Genomic DNA, 17919 nt, shown 5'->3' with positions numbered 1-17919 from the left:
CAGCAATCGGTAGTGCTTTAAAACGAGGAGTATTACGTTTTTAATAGCATAAAAATCTTCGTAACTCAACAATAAACAGCATCCGAAAACGAAACCAAACAAAATTCGCTTTAGATGGTAGTGCGCGGGACTGTGGGGATTGGGGCGAAGCGGAGCGAAGAGGGGGCATCGTGGTGTTGCCGGCTCACAATGCTGATTGAAAGCAAATAATGAAATCATAGGGAATGGAACTCCGGCCGCACCCGCAAATACTGTGAAAAATTGCACTCGCGCTCTAACAACAATGAATGCACAAAATACAATACGGAAACCCGGTGAAATACCGACTCTGCTCGTATTTCACCGCGTCGCGAGCCACGATTTACTGCCGAAAAATATTCATACAATAAAGTATTTATGAACATGAAGAATTGAATTTATCACAAATTTATTTTAGAGCACAGGAAATTGTTTGCTTTTTTTCTTTAGTTCATATTTTAACAGATAAAAAGCGTATATTATTCATAAAAAAGAGGTCATATAGAATCTAAAAACGTATTTCATCTACATTTTCTCTCCCATTTATCTAAAATATGTAAAAAAATATAAAGAGGAGATCATTTCTGTGGGTTGTAAATACGTCTCTAACAACACATTTAGGCCCTACAAATGATAACAAAATATATAATTTATACAACCACGGCTGTTAACTTTTGTTATCTTGTAAAATACAATATGTTTTGTGTTCCTAATGATTTGCACGTGTAAAAGATTAACATTTAAAAACATGGGATACGTGGAATATTACCACAGCGCTGTTATTGTTAAAATATTTACGGAATGCTATAGAAATGTTTTAAGGGGAGGGTATTTTATATTGGGACAACATTTCCAGAAAAGCTGGGTAAAAAGGTGTGTCCTTCGAATTTTCAAATACGCTAGACTTAGTGTCGTAGTAAGGCGATGGGCGATCATAAAGAAGGCGGTCAAACACTGGGGACAAACAGAGGCGCGTCGTGCCGCACCTTACTACAAACACCACTTGACCGATCATCCTTACCGCGGCCATATTTTACCGAGCCAGCGTATACTGCCACGTTTCATATCGATGTTTTGTTGGTATATTTAATTGAAATATGTTTATCGTGTTTGGGTGTGTTCGGTATTCGGTAAAGCTTGTTGAGTTTGCCGGAAAGCGGAGGTATCATGTTCGTTAGTAAGTTGCTGTTAACTTTTCTAAAAATAGCTGTATGTAGGCTCTTAATATCCAATCGTCTCTAATAGGTTTTTTGCGACATTACTTAATTATGACATGTTTGGTCCTAGGTGACATGGAAATCAGTCATCAAAAGTAATTAAATCCCGCAAAATCATACACTTACTTAAAATAGATTCAGATAAAAAATAAACAAACGGCTCGGAAATATAACATTGCAATAAGAAAACTAATATTCACAAATATTACTTATCAAAATCTGCAAAAATTATAACATTATTGTTTTTTAAGCCATTCTAAAATAAATCGCTACCAACACAACAGATGATTCATCCCATGTTTGTGCGGCATTGTTTAGTCGTGCATCGATGGTGTCGATTATGAAAATGACATGTCAGTCGATGTCAGTGCGCCGCGCGTCGCCGAGACATGCGCCCTGACGCTAATGATATACAAATGAAGCCAGACCGCCATCGCACTTGATGAAAACAGTAAAACGGTACATATGTTTAATATGTGCATGAATGGAGAGATAAAAGGTTCTTATTGCAGATACAGACATTTTCTTTTTTATATATGACATTGTAAATAAAGTTTTATTTAAATCATCAGACATGGTCATCATCATCACATCAGTTTCTATGTTTGTTATGCGAGACTGAACCATTACAAAGGCCAAGTAATTACTACTCCACTACAGTTTTCCTCAGTCCAAAGCATCAATATAAAATTTCACCCAGCAACAAATAAACACATTAAACTATATGAAACTGATGACACCAGTAATTTGTGGATAAAATGCAGGACGGTTGGACTTCAGTAATTTGACTTAACAACTGTGTCGCATCCGACTAATAGTAAACTCGGTTGCGTATAACCATAATGAGATTTTAATTGAGGTGTAGCGGTGATCTGTCCTCCGTAACTACATTAGGATGGACACCGATTAACTTACGTAATGTAATCTTGCTTTTAAAGCATTCATCGCGAATATACAGTTTTATTTTACATTCATGTAACTCGAAGATCAGGTTTAGGGTGCCGTTCTAAATAATAAAAAAACACAATTATAGTAATTTCAAAGAAAAATAAATAACAGATAAAGTGACATAAAGAAGTAGTAGTTAGCCAAACAGCAATTTGTGATTTATCCCGTAAAAAGTGTAGTTCTAAGCCTCGTCCTTTGATACGCATTTTTTTTTCGAAACTGCTTAATTTAGACTATTTAGCGTGTATGAATTTAACATATAAACTATCAACAGACAACACATAGACTTTTAAATAAACTAAACTTAAAAACATAACAATTCCATTTAAAATTAGCCACAAAACACAGCTAATAGTTAGCTAATTCTCAAACATAACCCAACAATAAAACATAATCATAGCCCCAGCTTCATTAAACCTCTTGTACCTAGATTTACAAACACTAATGAAAATAAGCTTAATTATTTGAAATGAAACATCTGTTTCTAGGACTGAAATTTACATGATAGAGGTGAATATAAGCTTTAATTGAGTTTAAACTAGGTTACGGAATTCATGGCAGTGACATGTCATATAAGGCGTCTAAGTTTAGTTTGAAAATTGTGTTTGATGTACTAATTTACAGAACGAAGTATTGTGATTAATACATTTATATGACATACAAATATCTGAGGTGTTTGCAAGCTGTTTCTGCATACAGTGGATGAACAAAGTTTAACAATTTTTAGTTTGATACTCCTCTCTTTGTATATTATAACGATAATACCCATTAGACAAAATGCTTCTATAAATGCCATCAATACAATTTCTTTAGTTTGTACAAAAGCGTTTATCTCGTCGTGAAAGAATATCATTAACATGATAAGGAACTATTTAAACTTCAATTACTAACTGTTTATCAACTGAAAAATTGCCTAGCAAAAGAAATAAGAATAAGTACATAATTTTTTGGCGGCAGACGAGTCGTATCGCATATTTCTTGTTACGGTTAAATGAAATGGCAGCAAAACAATTTTCAAAAACTGTTAGTACACTATATTCGGTATAATTTCGAACCATCAGCGCTCAAGTTGTCATCTCAGTGGAGATGCAAATGAGCGGGCGGCGTCAAGCGTGGCGCCGCACTGTGCTCCGGGTAGCAAAGCTAGGAGGACAAAAAGTCACTCGTTGATAGGAAGATTTATTTGCACGTATGAAATCAGAAGATTTCTTATTGTTTTCTGCCGTATTTGTAAACTGCATACCTAACCCAAAAACTACATATGCTATTTTGATATTTTAATTTAAAAGTTATCACGTGACCAATAAGTCACGTGATAACTATTTAGAGAGTGACCGATGTAATGATATATTAAATCTATATTATGATTGTCGTTTCGTTTTTAGTTAACCCATAAGATGATTTTGAACGCACACGAAGGTTGATATTTTTAATTTTATAATATGTGTATCTATATTAAAGAAGACAAAACTGTACTTAAAACATGCTAAATTTTGAATATAATAAAAATATAAAAGCTCTACATACGAATCGTCGACGTAAATTAAAATTATAGAATTTTTGGACACAATATTTAACAATTTAGAACACTGTGCAGTGCCCGGGGCGCCAAACTGACGGTCGCGACTAATCGCCGGCACGACATACGCCGATCGCACTCATTTGCGATTTAATTGTGGATTATTTTGATTTATGTACACATGTAAACATAGGGAAGAAGCCTTTATACATAATTATGTGACATATTAGTACATAGTTTACCATGTTAATAAGCATAAGGTACATTATCCGCCTGTAGTCAAAGGTAAGGAATGATAATTTCGTCAGCGAAAACCAGAAACATATGACTTAAAGAAAAACATATTAAGCAGAGGTCCAATTCACGTAAACGTAATAAAATAAAAAGGAGCAGCTTTTAAGAAAGTTGTTATTCAAGCTTGTGTCAAGCTTGTGTTAAAAGAAATTACTTTGGACGCTAAGCCCTTGTAAGACCAGCAAATGTTTTCCGGCAGTTTACAAGGATCTATTAGGGACAGTTTGGAGTGTTTTCGGCATACGTTGCTTGTTCGTTGGAGCGTAATTAACGTTAGCTGCCAGCCGTCATCGCGCATCCGACGCACGGTTGAGCGGGCACGACCCACGGCTGTGGCGACAACAGCCTAATGTCACACCACTAACATAAACCACATGCCGAGCTTAACAACTAACAGTGTATAACGTCTTTACAGATTCTTTTTTTTAAGAACCACTTATGTCCGAATTCTCAAACGCTACTCAATTTTAAGACGCTCTCAAATGTAGTTCTGTCACTATCAATTCTTTATAAAATGACAGAGATAGCACGATATTTAAGTACAATTAAAATTGAGTAGCGTTGAGTATTCGAGCGTTAGAGACGATCTCTTATGTCATGGGTGACCAAAAAAATTTTACATACACACCACACGCAAACTTGTAATAATAAATGTGGATCGCAAAAATAATAGTTCTGAGCGGAAATTGAACAAGCCGCAAGTAACTTGTCGCTTTTAAACATCACAAAATTCCAATATCTATAGACCTATTTTAATTGACTACTAAAATTAATTTGACGGAGAACATAAGTCTAGAAAGCCTTAAAACATTTTAATTAGGACCGTATTGATTTTCATTGTTTTAATACCAGGACTTTACCTTCTCATTAAGTCCTTTCAATTTTAGTCTATAAAGTATTGCTTTCACTAGGCTTCCGTTGATAGATGTCTATTTCATATTTCATTATCTATAAGGGTGCTTTTTCAACTGAGATGTGCTATACTACGAGATGTGTAATGCTGTGGATGCGTTTGGCTTCCACCAATCATATTCATTGGTACACATAGCTTAGGACTGGTGGAAACGGACTCAGTTAAGCTATGTTTTTATATGGAAAATATGCGTGCTATGGATGCGTGCTTTGGATACGTGCTATGAATGCGTGCTATAGATGCGGTTGGTGGATGTTTACTATGGATGGCTTCCCTACTATCAATACATTGCATACTCGAGCTGCGCATCTTCATGTACTACATTATGTACCAAATAGGTATGTCGTTTTGTATTGTTAAGAGACGTGAGCCTATTGCTTGGATTTTTTATGAGAAAAGGTTATAGCGGGCTCTATCATCTAACAGGATTAGAGGCCTATGTGCAACAAGACATAAGCTTATTTTATAGTATACTCAGCTGATCTGGATCTTCAGTACCTGCGAAATTCTCTGTCATACGCATATGACAAGTCCAAACATTTCTATACAACATTGTACACTAAAAACAATGAAATATCATCTCAAGACAATCTACACCAATAAAGGCCACAATAATAAATGAAATTGACAGGAATGCTCACGTTTTTACAGCGAACAGTTCCAATTAACACAATTGTCGCGTAGTCCCGTGGCGTGTTGAGGACATAAAACTATAAGCAGCAACGAAGCGGAACGTTAAACTGCTGCAGACCTGAGACGAGCAGGTTTACTGCCACGCCAGACACGCTGCGTTTATTGCGTGTTACTGACTATGACATTTATTTGGCACCTGCTAGTGTACGTATGGTTTCTCTCCCTTGTGCGGTAAAAGGATTGCTAGGAAAAATAACAATCAACTTGTATTTTCTTTAACTTTTTATTTTACGAATGTGTAATTCATATGGAATTCTAATTAGCTATGATCCAGAGAATCAGGTCATGTTAACTCAAAAGATGCTTGATATGACATAACGAGGTACTTTGATCTCAAATTACAAGGCACTCCCAGTTATTACCTACGTCATACTGCACAGCGAACGCATCAAAGCTTTGACATTTCCCGAGGAGATTATTAACGCGTTATTTTCGCAGCCCTCATAATAAATGCGGGAGAATTACGTCGTTCGTATAAGAAAACTGACCTCGGCCGAGTGAATAAAGCTCTGATCGAAGGCGTGAGGGCGCCACGGTCCCGGGGCATAAATCAGACTCCCCTCGCGATGCCGCTGGAGCCTTCAATTTGGCACATCCTTAAAATGACACACGAGAAGCACACCCCTAACGACGCCGGCGTCAACTCTCACACCACGCTTATAAATAAAATCGCACACATATTACCGCATTATATGTCATAGGCTCAGTGGTAATAACGACTGATCCCTTTCAACTTATTTGGGAGTTTGACTTTGAACTTAGATCATGTATTGTGTTAATCTATAACTGAAAGAACTTATGATATAAACATGTGTTTATAAAAATAAAGCTTAGATCTACCATCAGTTTTATAGGTCCTTAATAATCTGTATTGTCGTATTGCCAATCACGCCATTTGTATTTCTCCAATCAACTCTTTTACTACCAACACATGGTAAAATTATACCATACATCTTTAGATTTAATTACTTGTTCTCATATGCAGGAAATGTATGAAAGGAAACGTCACAAAAACCAATAACCGTTTGTGTATTGGTAGGTGTACAAATAAAGGGTTATCGATCTAACAAGGGCACGAGGTAGTTATAAATGGGGTACAGGGGTGCACTCAATGTCAGAAGTCAAATTCGTAATTGAATGCAAGAAGGGAGTTACGACAGTTAGACAAATGCGTGTAATTTTCTCCTTGTGAGATTTGTTCGAGACTTTTTAATTAATGAGTTTGTTTTAATTTGTTGTTGTATTGGCAAATTACTCGTGACATGACGTGGATGTACCCATTTTTGCACTTCTTCGGTTTGACTGTTATATGAGGATTTTTTCTCCGTTTTATTGGCACCGTATATCCGTCAATTTAAGAGTTGAACCACACATAGATGCGGAGAGGATGCTCGTGTCGCGGTGAAAGCAATCAGGGCGGCGTCGTAGACAAACTGTCGGGGCGGGCCTTAATTGGCGGTCGCGGAGATTTATGCGGGGAGCCGCTCGTCACGCGGTCGCCGATTTCATCCGACCGCAGGGTCCCGAGTGCCCTAGAGTCCCGAGCTACGTAACACGACCGCGTCCACGGCGAGTCGAGGGTTAACCCTTCGCAAACATTGGCCACACACTTATTAACACATTGCATTTGATCTGACACGACACCGTTTTGTAAACCGTAACCGTGTCACTAATTAGACGTTTGTTCTAATTTTGGTTGCCTTACCGCACTGCGTGGTTGAATGAGTCCAAAGTTTTAATATGAAAACGCTCAATTACACCAACATAATTACAATATGCAATATCACATTCCATTTAGTCTGAACATAACTGAACCTCGCAGCAAAATAATTACAGAATTTACTAAAAAATATACGCCATATGAAGCTTTTAAAATAATTAATCTCCGTTCTTATTACCGGAACAGAATTCCGTTGTAAAATATTGAAACAATGCATGCTTTCAAAATATGCATGTTGGTAAAGACTCGTCAGAATCGAGTACTTAATTAAAATAGCTGGTGGTTAATTAAATTACGCAGTGTTATTAACATCCCTGTCAAACTTGTCTTGCTTCCTCTTTTTCGATATACTGTTCAATTTTCTGCTTTTGAAAACTGACCGCGGCTACGTGCTCTCTTTATTTCGTAATACGAACGTAAATGAAGAGGATTTTTATATTTCATTTTTTAATTTCAATTCTATCTTGCTGCTTGCTTTGTTGTTTATGTTTTGTAATGTGAAATTACAAATAGAATTTAGATTCTGTTTTAAATAAACTATGAGCGTGGACCAGGAGAATTCAAATATGATATTGTTTCTAAATTCCAATGTTCACATAAAGCACGTATGTGATACTAGCTAAAAGCTTATATTTTTTGGTATTATTAAATAAACTCTCCAGCTGCTGTTGACGCAGGTCGCAAGCAGAAAATTGCAATATTTTTTAATATTTTTACAACATCACAGTTAATATGATGAGCTACATAGAGGAGAGCACTTCCACGTATAAAGTAAAGGGAACACGGAAAATTAAATTGACAAAGAACTGCCTTGTAGCAGTAAAATTATCTATTATCTTATTTGCTGTCTTGTGAAAAGCGGGTCCTTTTATTTGATTATGTTTTAAAAAAGCGTACATTAAAATGAATTTGTTATTTAATAGCCCGTGGCCGTCTTTGCGAGTGGCTTTTTACGAAGTTGGTATGTGCAAATAAACGTACATTCAACGGTTATTAGACATTATACAGAGTAAATAAATGCTGGCAGTGTGGCGGGTACAACAGACGTGTATCGTAGTGTGTCGCGCGGCGGTATACGTATCGATAGTTGTCGAGATATATGTGACAGTTAGATGAAGCAAGAGGTTTCTCCAGACGACAGTACGTTGTTTTTGCGGGGTGCCCGAGGACGCGGGGCCAGCTCTACTAGCCCTCTCCAAGGGGGGAAGCGGTGCCGTTTTCAATTTGCTTTATTTGCGCTTGTTTTAATAGCGCTCACTCCTTATTGCCCGCGCGGACGGCCAGCCAAATTGCTTCGTGCCCGGACGCCTTTTGATTAAGGAGAAACACGCGCGACAGAAGTAGGCGTAAAAACAAAGTGCCCGAACAAACAGATCGGAAGCATTGCTCTCTCTACCAGAATAGTAAATTAATCATATCATCAGACCCTTGTACTATTGAAATGTTTCGTATAAGACTTAAAAAAAACTACGTATATTTACTTTAATAAAAATATGTAAATTAATAAAACGTTAAAAAGTTATTGCAACGCTCTTTTATATGAAAAGTCAATTTCACCATAGGACCAGGAAATATATTGAAATATCAACAAGCGCTCGTTAAACATCAATCTTATAATAAGTAAATACTTAGGGCAACACTCTGGGACGCGAGCAATATGTCGATATTTACACAAATGTACAAATGCCACAAAATAATGAGCCCAGTACAAACACGTACGATATATAAACAAACAATTACTGTGTCTATCTCCCTTTTTATATATATATGAAAGGAAAATATCGTATTTATGTATGTTTCGTGCATAGTTTATACCGAAAAGCAAACGAGTAGGTACTTTCATCATTAGCGGTTTGTCGAGTATTTGCACGAGAAAACTTTGTTCGAGTTTATTATTCTGATATTTATCATAGAATTATTTTAATGGAAGTTAACTAAATAAAATATGTGTTTATTACCACAATTATGTGAAATGGTTACACTGTGTGGTCGCGGTAATAAGTGGATTGATTTAATTAACGTGTTCCGATAAATATTGAATTGTTTTTAATTTAAACTAATATTCAATGCAAAGTGTTTCTTTGCTTATTTTTACACAGCTACTATTTCATTAAGCTGAACTACATTACGTTATAGTTGAATTGATTTATTCAGCATTATCATGTCTAAGTTTTATAAGACTGTACAGAAGTCCGAAATGCCGTACGATGTTACATGTTCTGTAAAGTACTGAATTATTTCCAAAGAACCTTAGAAGGAACCTGTACTGTAAGGAACGTTCAAATATAACGACATAATATTAGGATTCCAAGCACTTACCTGAGCCAATGTCTTTTAGCGATAGCAGTATGGCAACATATCGCGTCGTACTGGTCCGCAATCCACACAATTAAGATGATGTAGAACGCCGTCGTCGTGTCGTTGAAGAACTCCGACATTATCGCCTCCATGCCTGCAAACAAGACATTCGCTTACAAATGCTATTCCAACACGCCAAGACGGAAGATATGCTATAATTACGTTGGTACTAAACAGTTTATGGAATAACTGTTATTCGTTTCTATTAGCATCAAATAAAATGACTAACTATAACTATTTTATGTGAGCTATTATGTTTCACGTTAAACTGTGCCATTCATGAGATGTCATTTGTTATTTTCTCACTAGTTTCATCAAGTCCTTCCGAAAATGGGTGTTACTCAAATGGGTTGACCAAAAAGGATCACTTTTGTACAATGTAGTAGCATAAACCAAAATAAACGTATCATACACAGGGCAGTTAATAAAGCATCTGAACCGCAGCGGAGTACATCCAGCGACGGTCGAGATGGCGAAGCCGTGCCGCGTTAAATATCGCGGGTCATGTGTGAGCTCGACACCGGAGACTCATGCTCGAGTGTCAGGACTAATTAGGTGTCGACAATTACGCGCTAACGACCGAAATCCGAGCACCCAGCCAGGAGCTTATTAAACGACTGCATACAACTCCCTCGAACGATTCATTCCTGTGACTTTCAGACGAAGACGCTGCATGTAGTGTATAAGCTCCTTCCCGTGTGTGTCTGAGGTGCACTTCGCCGTCTTATTATGATTAGGTCTTAGAATACTGAATCCGATATTCAGACGTGTACTGATGCACATCTGAGAATACGAGCGCGATAAATGCTGTGCCCCAGACATCATTAGTGGAGACGTGTTTGAAATTAAAGATTTGAAAAGAAAATATGATGTGTTGGGTGGTTTTCATAATATGAAAAAACGAAACCAGAGCCCAAATTTGAAATGATCGAGGTATAATCTTTTCAGGTAAATGTTTAAAAAGGAGATTACATTCAATTTCGGGAAAGTAGATTTTTTTATTCAAAACTTCAAACGAATCCGAAGTTTAATTCACTAGGCCAACTGTACAGTCTATCATCTATTTCAATCAAAATAAATAGCAAACACATTCCTCAAAATAATTGGAAGCTCATGTAGACATCTAACGGTGGCAGACACAATGCGGTCGAAACAAGGGTACATAGGAAACTGGAATGTAGAGGATTATAACTCAATACAGTGCCGACAACTGTCCGGCGCCGCGGCCTGGGCGTGCCTTATTTGCATTTTGATGAGCCTCGACACTGATACAATAAACACGCCGGGGTGCGATCGGAAGTCCGCCGGCAACCGGCCGACACTCGACCCGGCTCCGGCGACGTTTAGCCGTATCATTCATAACCGTGTTCGGTCAATTAACTCCGGCTTTGAATTATATACGTGTCACGTATATGCTCCAAACTTTACCATATTGTTAATGAAATTTCATGTGCGGTTATTCGTCCGAAATACACGAGCTTTGTCGTTAAATTCCTGCTGCGTATAATGACAAGCTATGAAACGCTTTGACTCTTAGTACAAAGTCAATTAATTGACGGTTTTTTCACCACATCAGTTGTGCTCGTCAGCGGTTTTGTTGTAAACTGTCAGCCATTTGAGAGCTTTAAAGGTTAAGTACATTGCATGAAATATAAGACCATTATAAAAACTCTCAACTTAAATAAAAGCACCGTAAAAAGCCCGCAGAAATTAATGCACGTAAAAATATTATTAAAACGATAAAAATTCATTAACAAAGCCAAGTGGAAGTTGACTGATACTTATGAAAAGTCACCAGGAGTTACCTATTCAGCGGAGCATGCGACGTAATCCTGAGCGAGACGAGTAAACAAATTACTGGGGCCGGGTCGGACCTACCACGACGTGCCTTCGTCGGTCCGCTATTAATTTTAATTCCGGCGCTACGCGAAGATCGCCAAAGATGGGCGTGAGGCACGCGCGACAGACGACGGCTTGAATCAGTGTTAAATTATCGAAACATTGATCAAACATACAATATGACACTATAAATGATGATAAAATACTGAATGGAGTTTTAAGTATAAAAGTTTTTGTGAAATGAAAACCGATAGGATACGAGATCAAAATATGAATATGTATGTAAAAGGTGTATCAAAAAATACAGGCTACATTTTAAACGATACGCGAGCACCGGGCAGGCTTCGTGTCCGACAGGTATCGATACGTTTACGTAGGCTCGTGTCATCGACAGCGGCTGGACTGCAGGCGGTCGCGTTGCCCTCGTCAGCTCTGCAGCCGAGGGGTCCACGTCTGTCTACACATGACGTATTATCCTACCCAAACACACACGAATAACGCTTGTATATTCATTTTGTACCTTTATTATGAAACAGACAAAGAAGGAGTCATTAAAACCCATAATTATTGTTGCTCAGCGACTGTAAAGCAAGACAACTTCACAAACAAGAATCTAATCTACAGCAAAATTACAAATAGATTACTTCACTTGCGAACAATCTCAACAAAACCACAAGCAATCATAACTGTAACAAAATTGAGCTAAACTTTCGTTTAGTTAACATCTTCAAGAAGTCTCTTTCAAAAACAAAGTAATATAAGTTATGAAATTCTAAGGTAAAATGGAATCTAGTAAGCTGGAGTGCAATTCAGTAGCTAGAGTATAAACCGGCGGAGGATGTAGGAATGCACACAAATTGTTACTTCTTACTTCCCGGGTTTAATCAAGGGGGACACCCGCCGCGTCTGCCGGCGTGCCGTCCGCGCTTGCTTCAACTTGGCGCAAATTGAGAATAATGGATCCACTGTACCGGTTTACAATTCTTTGAACAAAAAATCTGTTACATCTGATTGTTGCTTTTGCAAACCGGAGTCATTAGATCAACGACGACTTCCATTAAGAAGGCAAAGCTTAAACTAAGAGAACGTTTTCGTTTGTATTAATTGCTCCGTGAAGTGCCGTATCCGGCGCGCTCATATATCAAGTGCGTAGCCTACCCGCGGCGCTTATGTTTCGGCTAAGCCGTGCATTGGAGATCCGTCTTTACGATCTCGTTAGTGCCGGTAATCGCGACGTTGCACGATCCGGATTACGTCTGTGCATTATTAGTGTTTTTATTGATTCACTCGGCTGCCGTCGTAAACTGAGATTATTATTCGCGACGTAGCCCGCGCCCCGCGCCTCGCCCCGCAGCGCCCTCTACCAGAGTTGTTTTGTTACTTAATCGCGACGATAACAACATTTAACGACGGCTAGGTGACTGGCGAAATTCCGCTTCGATGTTTAGTGCTCATTCTATTTTCATTAACCATTTACCCACTTAATGATCCAGATCCTAAGGGAGTGATTCAATGACTTGGACCCATAAAATTAAACCTTAGCGTGACCTGTACACTGTAATTAATCGTTGTTACAAGAAATGCTTTACTACCTGAGGAATTTGAGAGGGCAGTGGTGGGAAACTGTGTTTACTATTAGATTCGAGGGTTTTAAAAAGGATAAATAATTGAAGTCAGCATAGCCTATCATAATTAAAAACTGAAGACAATTACGTCAGCAATACGTTATTTTTTAAATTCATATGAGTTTCAAGTCGGTGTATATCACACACTTCAGCTAACGAATATTAGCTGACCCACGTCCAATTGAAATTTTCAGCCCTATACAAATATATGAAGCAGGTCGATAGTTACCATCCCCATTTAATCAAATTAAGAGAGCAAACCGACAGTTTCGCTTGTTAAAATAAATTTAATAATGTATGATATTAAATAACTCTTTGAAAGTAGGTAATTGAAAAACTTACACATCATTATAATGATTTCACTGGTACCGAATATGAAAAGCATTTATAAAGCAACATTTAAAAATACCTTTACAACTGATTATTACATTTCAATGTGCATGATAGACGTGTCTCCGTTAGGGACTTTTCTTTTAGGCTAACAGCCTAACAGCCGTTACGTTTTATGCTGTTCGCATAAAACGTAACTTAAACTCATGTAAAATTCTGAATAAAAATGTAAAAATAAATAATTCAAAATGACGTAGCTTGTAATCGTCGAGGGAGGACATTATTACACGGTGGAGTAGGCTCAGCGTTCACCGCACGGCGCCGGCGACTCGACTCATCGCCAATTTGTATCGAACGGGATGCATGCATGTTAATAAAGCCTATTGTAGTCCTGCGCCCGTACGAGATTAGCCCCCGACTGCAACAACCTAATATAGAGCCTTTATCCCCTAACCTATTATGAATAGTTCACAATGGAGAGATTTGCTTACTCGAATAATGTACAACGAAAATTGATTGTTATCTTCGATACCTTATTGTGTGGTAAATTGTTATTATTATGTGACAAAACCTTTATTAAAATCTGGTGACGGTGATTTTATGTACTTTATTCCGAGTTTGATCGCATTATAGTAAAGGTATCATGAATATCTCAAAGATGAAATAATGTTTTACTTTAGTAAGTGGGTATTATTATCGATTGTATCGGTTGAGAGGAACCCCTGGTACTCGAGTGGAAGAGTCGATCATTAGAGCCGTTGAAGAGGTTAATTTCGATAATCCGCTTTGCCACTCGCCTGAAATCTGCTGGCTGACTCCCTCCCAGCCAACATTGAGTAGATTATTGTTATGCCTACACGCTACTCATGGTTCTCGTTGCTATTGCGTAATTAGTTAGTGAGATAGATTGTATCTTTAATATGTCATTTTATTTTGGGTTTGAACATCAGCAAAAGCGATTTTGGAGTATTTTGAATGACCAATTTATTCAAAATGTATTTTATTTGTAGATTTTGTTATTTAGTATTGAAAAAACATAATGACTTATGTGCGAATAGAGGAAAATAATAAATCAAATTAAATAATTGGTGAATTTTGAGAAAATATCACCCAAATAACCCCAATTCAAGAGTAATGAAGGCAGCACAATAATTAAGCCTATTCGACGAGTTGTGACTAGTGAGACAGGCATACAATGGTAGTTAGAAATCCATTTGTGAGTCAGTTACGTGTTTGGATGCGCGTAGTTTAATTAAGGCGTAACATTTTAGGTGAGGCGAAAGTGGATCAGTGAGTCGTACGCATGGTGGCGTGGACTGGCTCGCTGGGTTGGCTCGCCACCACCGGTCATGCCCCGCGGTCGAATCAACATTTGCCGACGGATCGAATTACCGCACCGCCGCGTCAACGTAACGTAATTGATTCAGCGTCCGACGGGCGCCGCCACGCCTTTTTGTCTCAGTCAGGAAAAAATGCAAAATCCGCCACTAATTCAATATCCTCACACTTTGCCAACGTTTTAAGCAGTGGAGCGATTTTTTCCTAAAAGTGTGAAGGATTTACCGAGGCTGGGTATTGATTAGCGATATGCATCGACGGTAACGTGGGTTAACCGCTTTACAGGAACGAGGTTACGTTATTGGTAATCTCATGAGCACGAAACTTGCGGCATTTTTTTAATAAGTTTTATACTTAGTTAATTTTTTAATGCTGCGTAGGGGATCTTAAAATTATATTGCTGGACGATCAATATTAAATTCAGTGGTGCGCCAAAAACGACAGTGGCGCCATCAAGTTTTTACATTTCTCATACACAAAAGTACATAAAAGGATAACCTTTTGCTAAGAAATATAATACTTAACAATAAAAGTGACGAAGCATACAGTAGCAGGGAAATTCAATCGCCCGATGACTGCACTTGCGACACGATACTGAAGGAACTGAAATATCTTGAACATTTTTCCAATGGAATAGGTAGAAGGTATGTAGGTACGTGTATCAGTCATATGACGGTGGGATGGAGCACCGACGGTCCATTCCGATGCAAGTGCAATTCGACTTCGTGCAATTGAACACCATGCGACTTGGAAACTGATACAACAAATGCATTCGATACGGATGAACTAGTCTTACCTACTCGACAATACTCTGGATGTTTTGTCTCTGTGTTTATTTACTTATTTACATGTTTAATCTATAGAAAATAAATCACAGACATGTTTGTTGTACACCCAAACACGTTATAAACGACGGAAAGTAGAGTCAATAAGATATCACAATAACACAGTATATTATTGTTTGTAGAAAATAAAATAAAACTGTGTTACCGCGAACGTAATGCATATTGCATTTCACAAACTAATCCAATAACACTAGAACAAAAGTAATAACGTGAAGCCGATACATTGATGTGACAATAATAAAATTCATATTAGTTTTATAAAAGAATCACAACACTGAGTGTATGCATTGCGAAATGAAAATCAACCAGGTGGAATCACCTGGGAGAGTCGGGCAAGCAATATTGCGGGATTCGATTTAAAACTACGATAGGTTTCAACACAGGCAACCTATAAAAGTACTCCAATGAAAAACTAAATATGAACGTTATTGAGTTCCACACACGACCGTAGTCAACATTGTACGCAGCAAATAATATCAGAGTTGGATCCCTCAAGGATTTTATTTATCAAATGAAATGAAATAATACGACCCACGTTATTATCTCTTCACATTTGTTTCGCTACATGTTTGCCACAGGGTAAATAGAGCCTAATATTAATTCAATACTGTTCTATATAATAGTCGATAGTTTGGACCTGTCATCAAAGGCTGTGTACGTGCAGTGCTATATGATCAAAAGTTCTACTGTAAAGGCAGCGTCCCTGCAGCTTCCGCTACAAGGCGGATGCTACCAATTTCCACAAACTGACTTAATTCTTTAGTACACAGGCAACCCACTTACGTAGGCTTTGAAATAGGGCGCTTCAGTGCAACCCTGTGATGGCACAGAATATTAAAAAGTACACCAATATACAGAGCTGCAACATAGTTGCGCGAAAAACAAATCTACCTTCCATTTCGCATGTGTACACGAATAATAGTGTTTATTTTATTTTTAGTTGCCTACAACTTTTAGATTTGTATTTGTATTGCGTAATCCGAAATTCATATTTTGCCATGTCCGAGTGGTAGTATGAAATGAATCCTAATTTTGGTTTGTTTATTTCTTTGGTTGATAATAAAGCCGGACAGCGTGTGGGCCAGGGTGGGTGTACGGCGTGCAGTCGCATATGCGTCGATATCCGTGTTTTGTTTGACTTTTACCCGTCCGCCGGACCGGGCCGCGCCCGGCAGCCGATCACGAAACTAATTATACCTCGAGGCGAGCACGGCGTCGCGTCCGTTCTTCGCAAACTTTGAAATGAATCACTAAACTCATGTGTGGCCCGTTGTGCGGTGAGAGAGTCGCAAATAACTGGGGATTTTCATACAAACTGGAGGAAGTGAAAAGAAGGACTACTGTCTATACTTTACAGGAGAATATGAAGCAACAGCCGATACCTCCGCGGTTTAATATCAGGTCCGTACTTACTCCCCGCTTTGACTTTCTGATCCCACTTCAAAGTTCAAATAACTCCGACAAGCTCTTAGCAAGCCCTCACTTCTTATCTTTACAGCCAATTAGGTCCACGCGAGCGTCAAATACCGGAAGTAAGTCTGTTGATTTTCGTTACCATTTTCTTCGTCTTTTTCAAGAGACGGCTCGTTCGGCGTCTCATCTGTATACTTGCTCGGGGGAACGAATGTTCTATCTAATTAACTTTATCATAAAGCGTGGGTTATTGCCTTGTCGGCCGTCCGGAGGTTTAATCGAAAACTCGCTACAGTATTAAGTGTAACGTGGGATTTTTTCGCTTGGGGATTAATCTTACACCTTGTTTCGACACATGCATCGAGACCTTTAATAACAGACAAATTGTAACGTAGACGTGATACATAATTTGGTTTACTTCTATCATGCTTAAAAGATTTACAAAACCCCACATTTCAACCTCTTCTGCTGAGAATTCTTTACTTACAAAATTTATAGAAGACCTGACGATACCATAACGACGTATCATCATAATAACATAACATAAACACGTATGAGACGGAGTGCGGCAAAGTGGCAGTTTTCACGAGATTACGTCGGATTTCGTCGGGTAATTCACTTGGCAGATTGGTGCGGCTCGTGTGGGCTCGTCCGGCTCGGTTTACGTCCCGTGTCCTGTTACGAGCACTCCGTATCCGAACGATACGGCTGTTCCATCATCGATTCCGACACCGACGATAACCGCACTACGGATATCCGAGTCTTAGGTGCCGTTTTATAATCATACGGATATCATTGTCTAGTTAAAGAATGCTTGGAGTTTTTAAAGTGCGTCTTTATAGCCAATTC

At 38.3% G+C, this 17919-nt stretch overlaps 1 protein-coding gene across 3 annotated transcripts in view; it reads right to left on the bottom strand.

Moving 5' to 3' along the window:
• The window catches only part of LOC118265916 (membralin), a 97815-nt gene that overhangs the window by 25587 nt on the left and 54309 nt on the right, over window positions 1-17919 (bottom strand). For 2 of the 3 annotated variants that reach the window (XM_050694720.1, XM_035579199.2), the window contains exon 9: window positions 9642-9774. The exons of the other annotated variant lie outside the window; for it this stretch is intronic. In XM_050694720.1, the coding sequence (XP_050550677.1) occupies window positions 9642-9774 (133 nt within the window). The remainder of the gene's footprint in view (window positions 1-9641; window positions 9775-17919) is intronic. 3 annotated transcript variants of the gene reach the window in all.

This window comes from Spodoptera frugiperda, chromosome 7 (assembly GCF_023101765.2).
Source record: "Spodoptera frugiperda isolate SF20-4 chromosome 7, AGI-APGP_CSIRO_Sfru_2.0, whole genome shotgun sequence".
Lineage (NCBI taxonomy): Eukaryota > Metazoa > Arthropoda > Insecta > Lepidoptera > Noctuidae > Spodoptera > Spodoptera frugiperda.
This window is presented reverse-complemented; position numbering and strand designations above follow the sequence as displayed.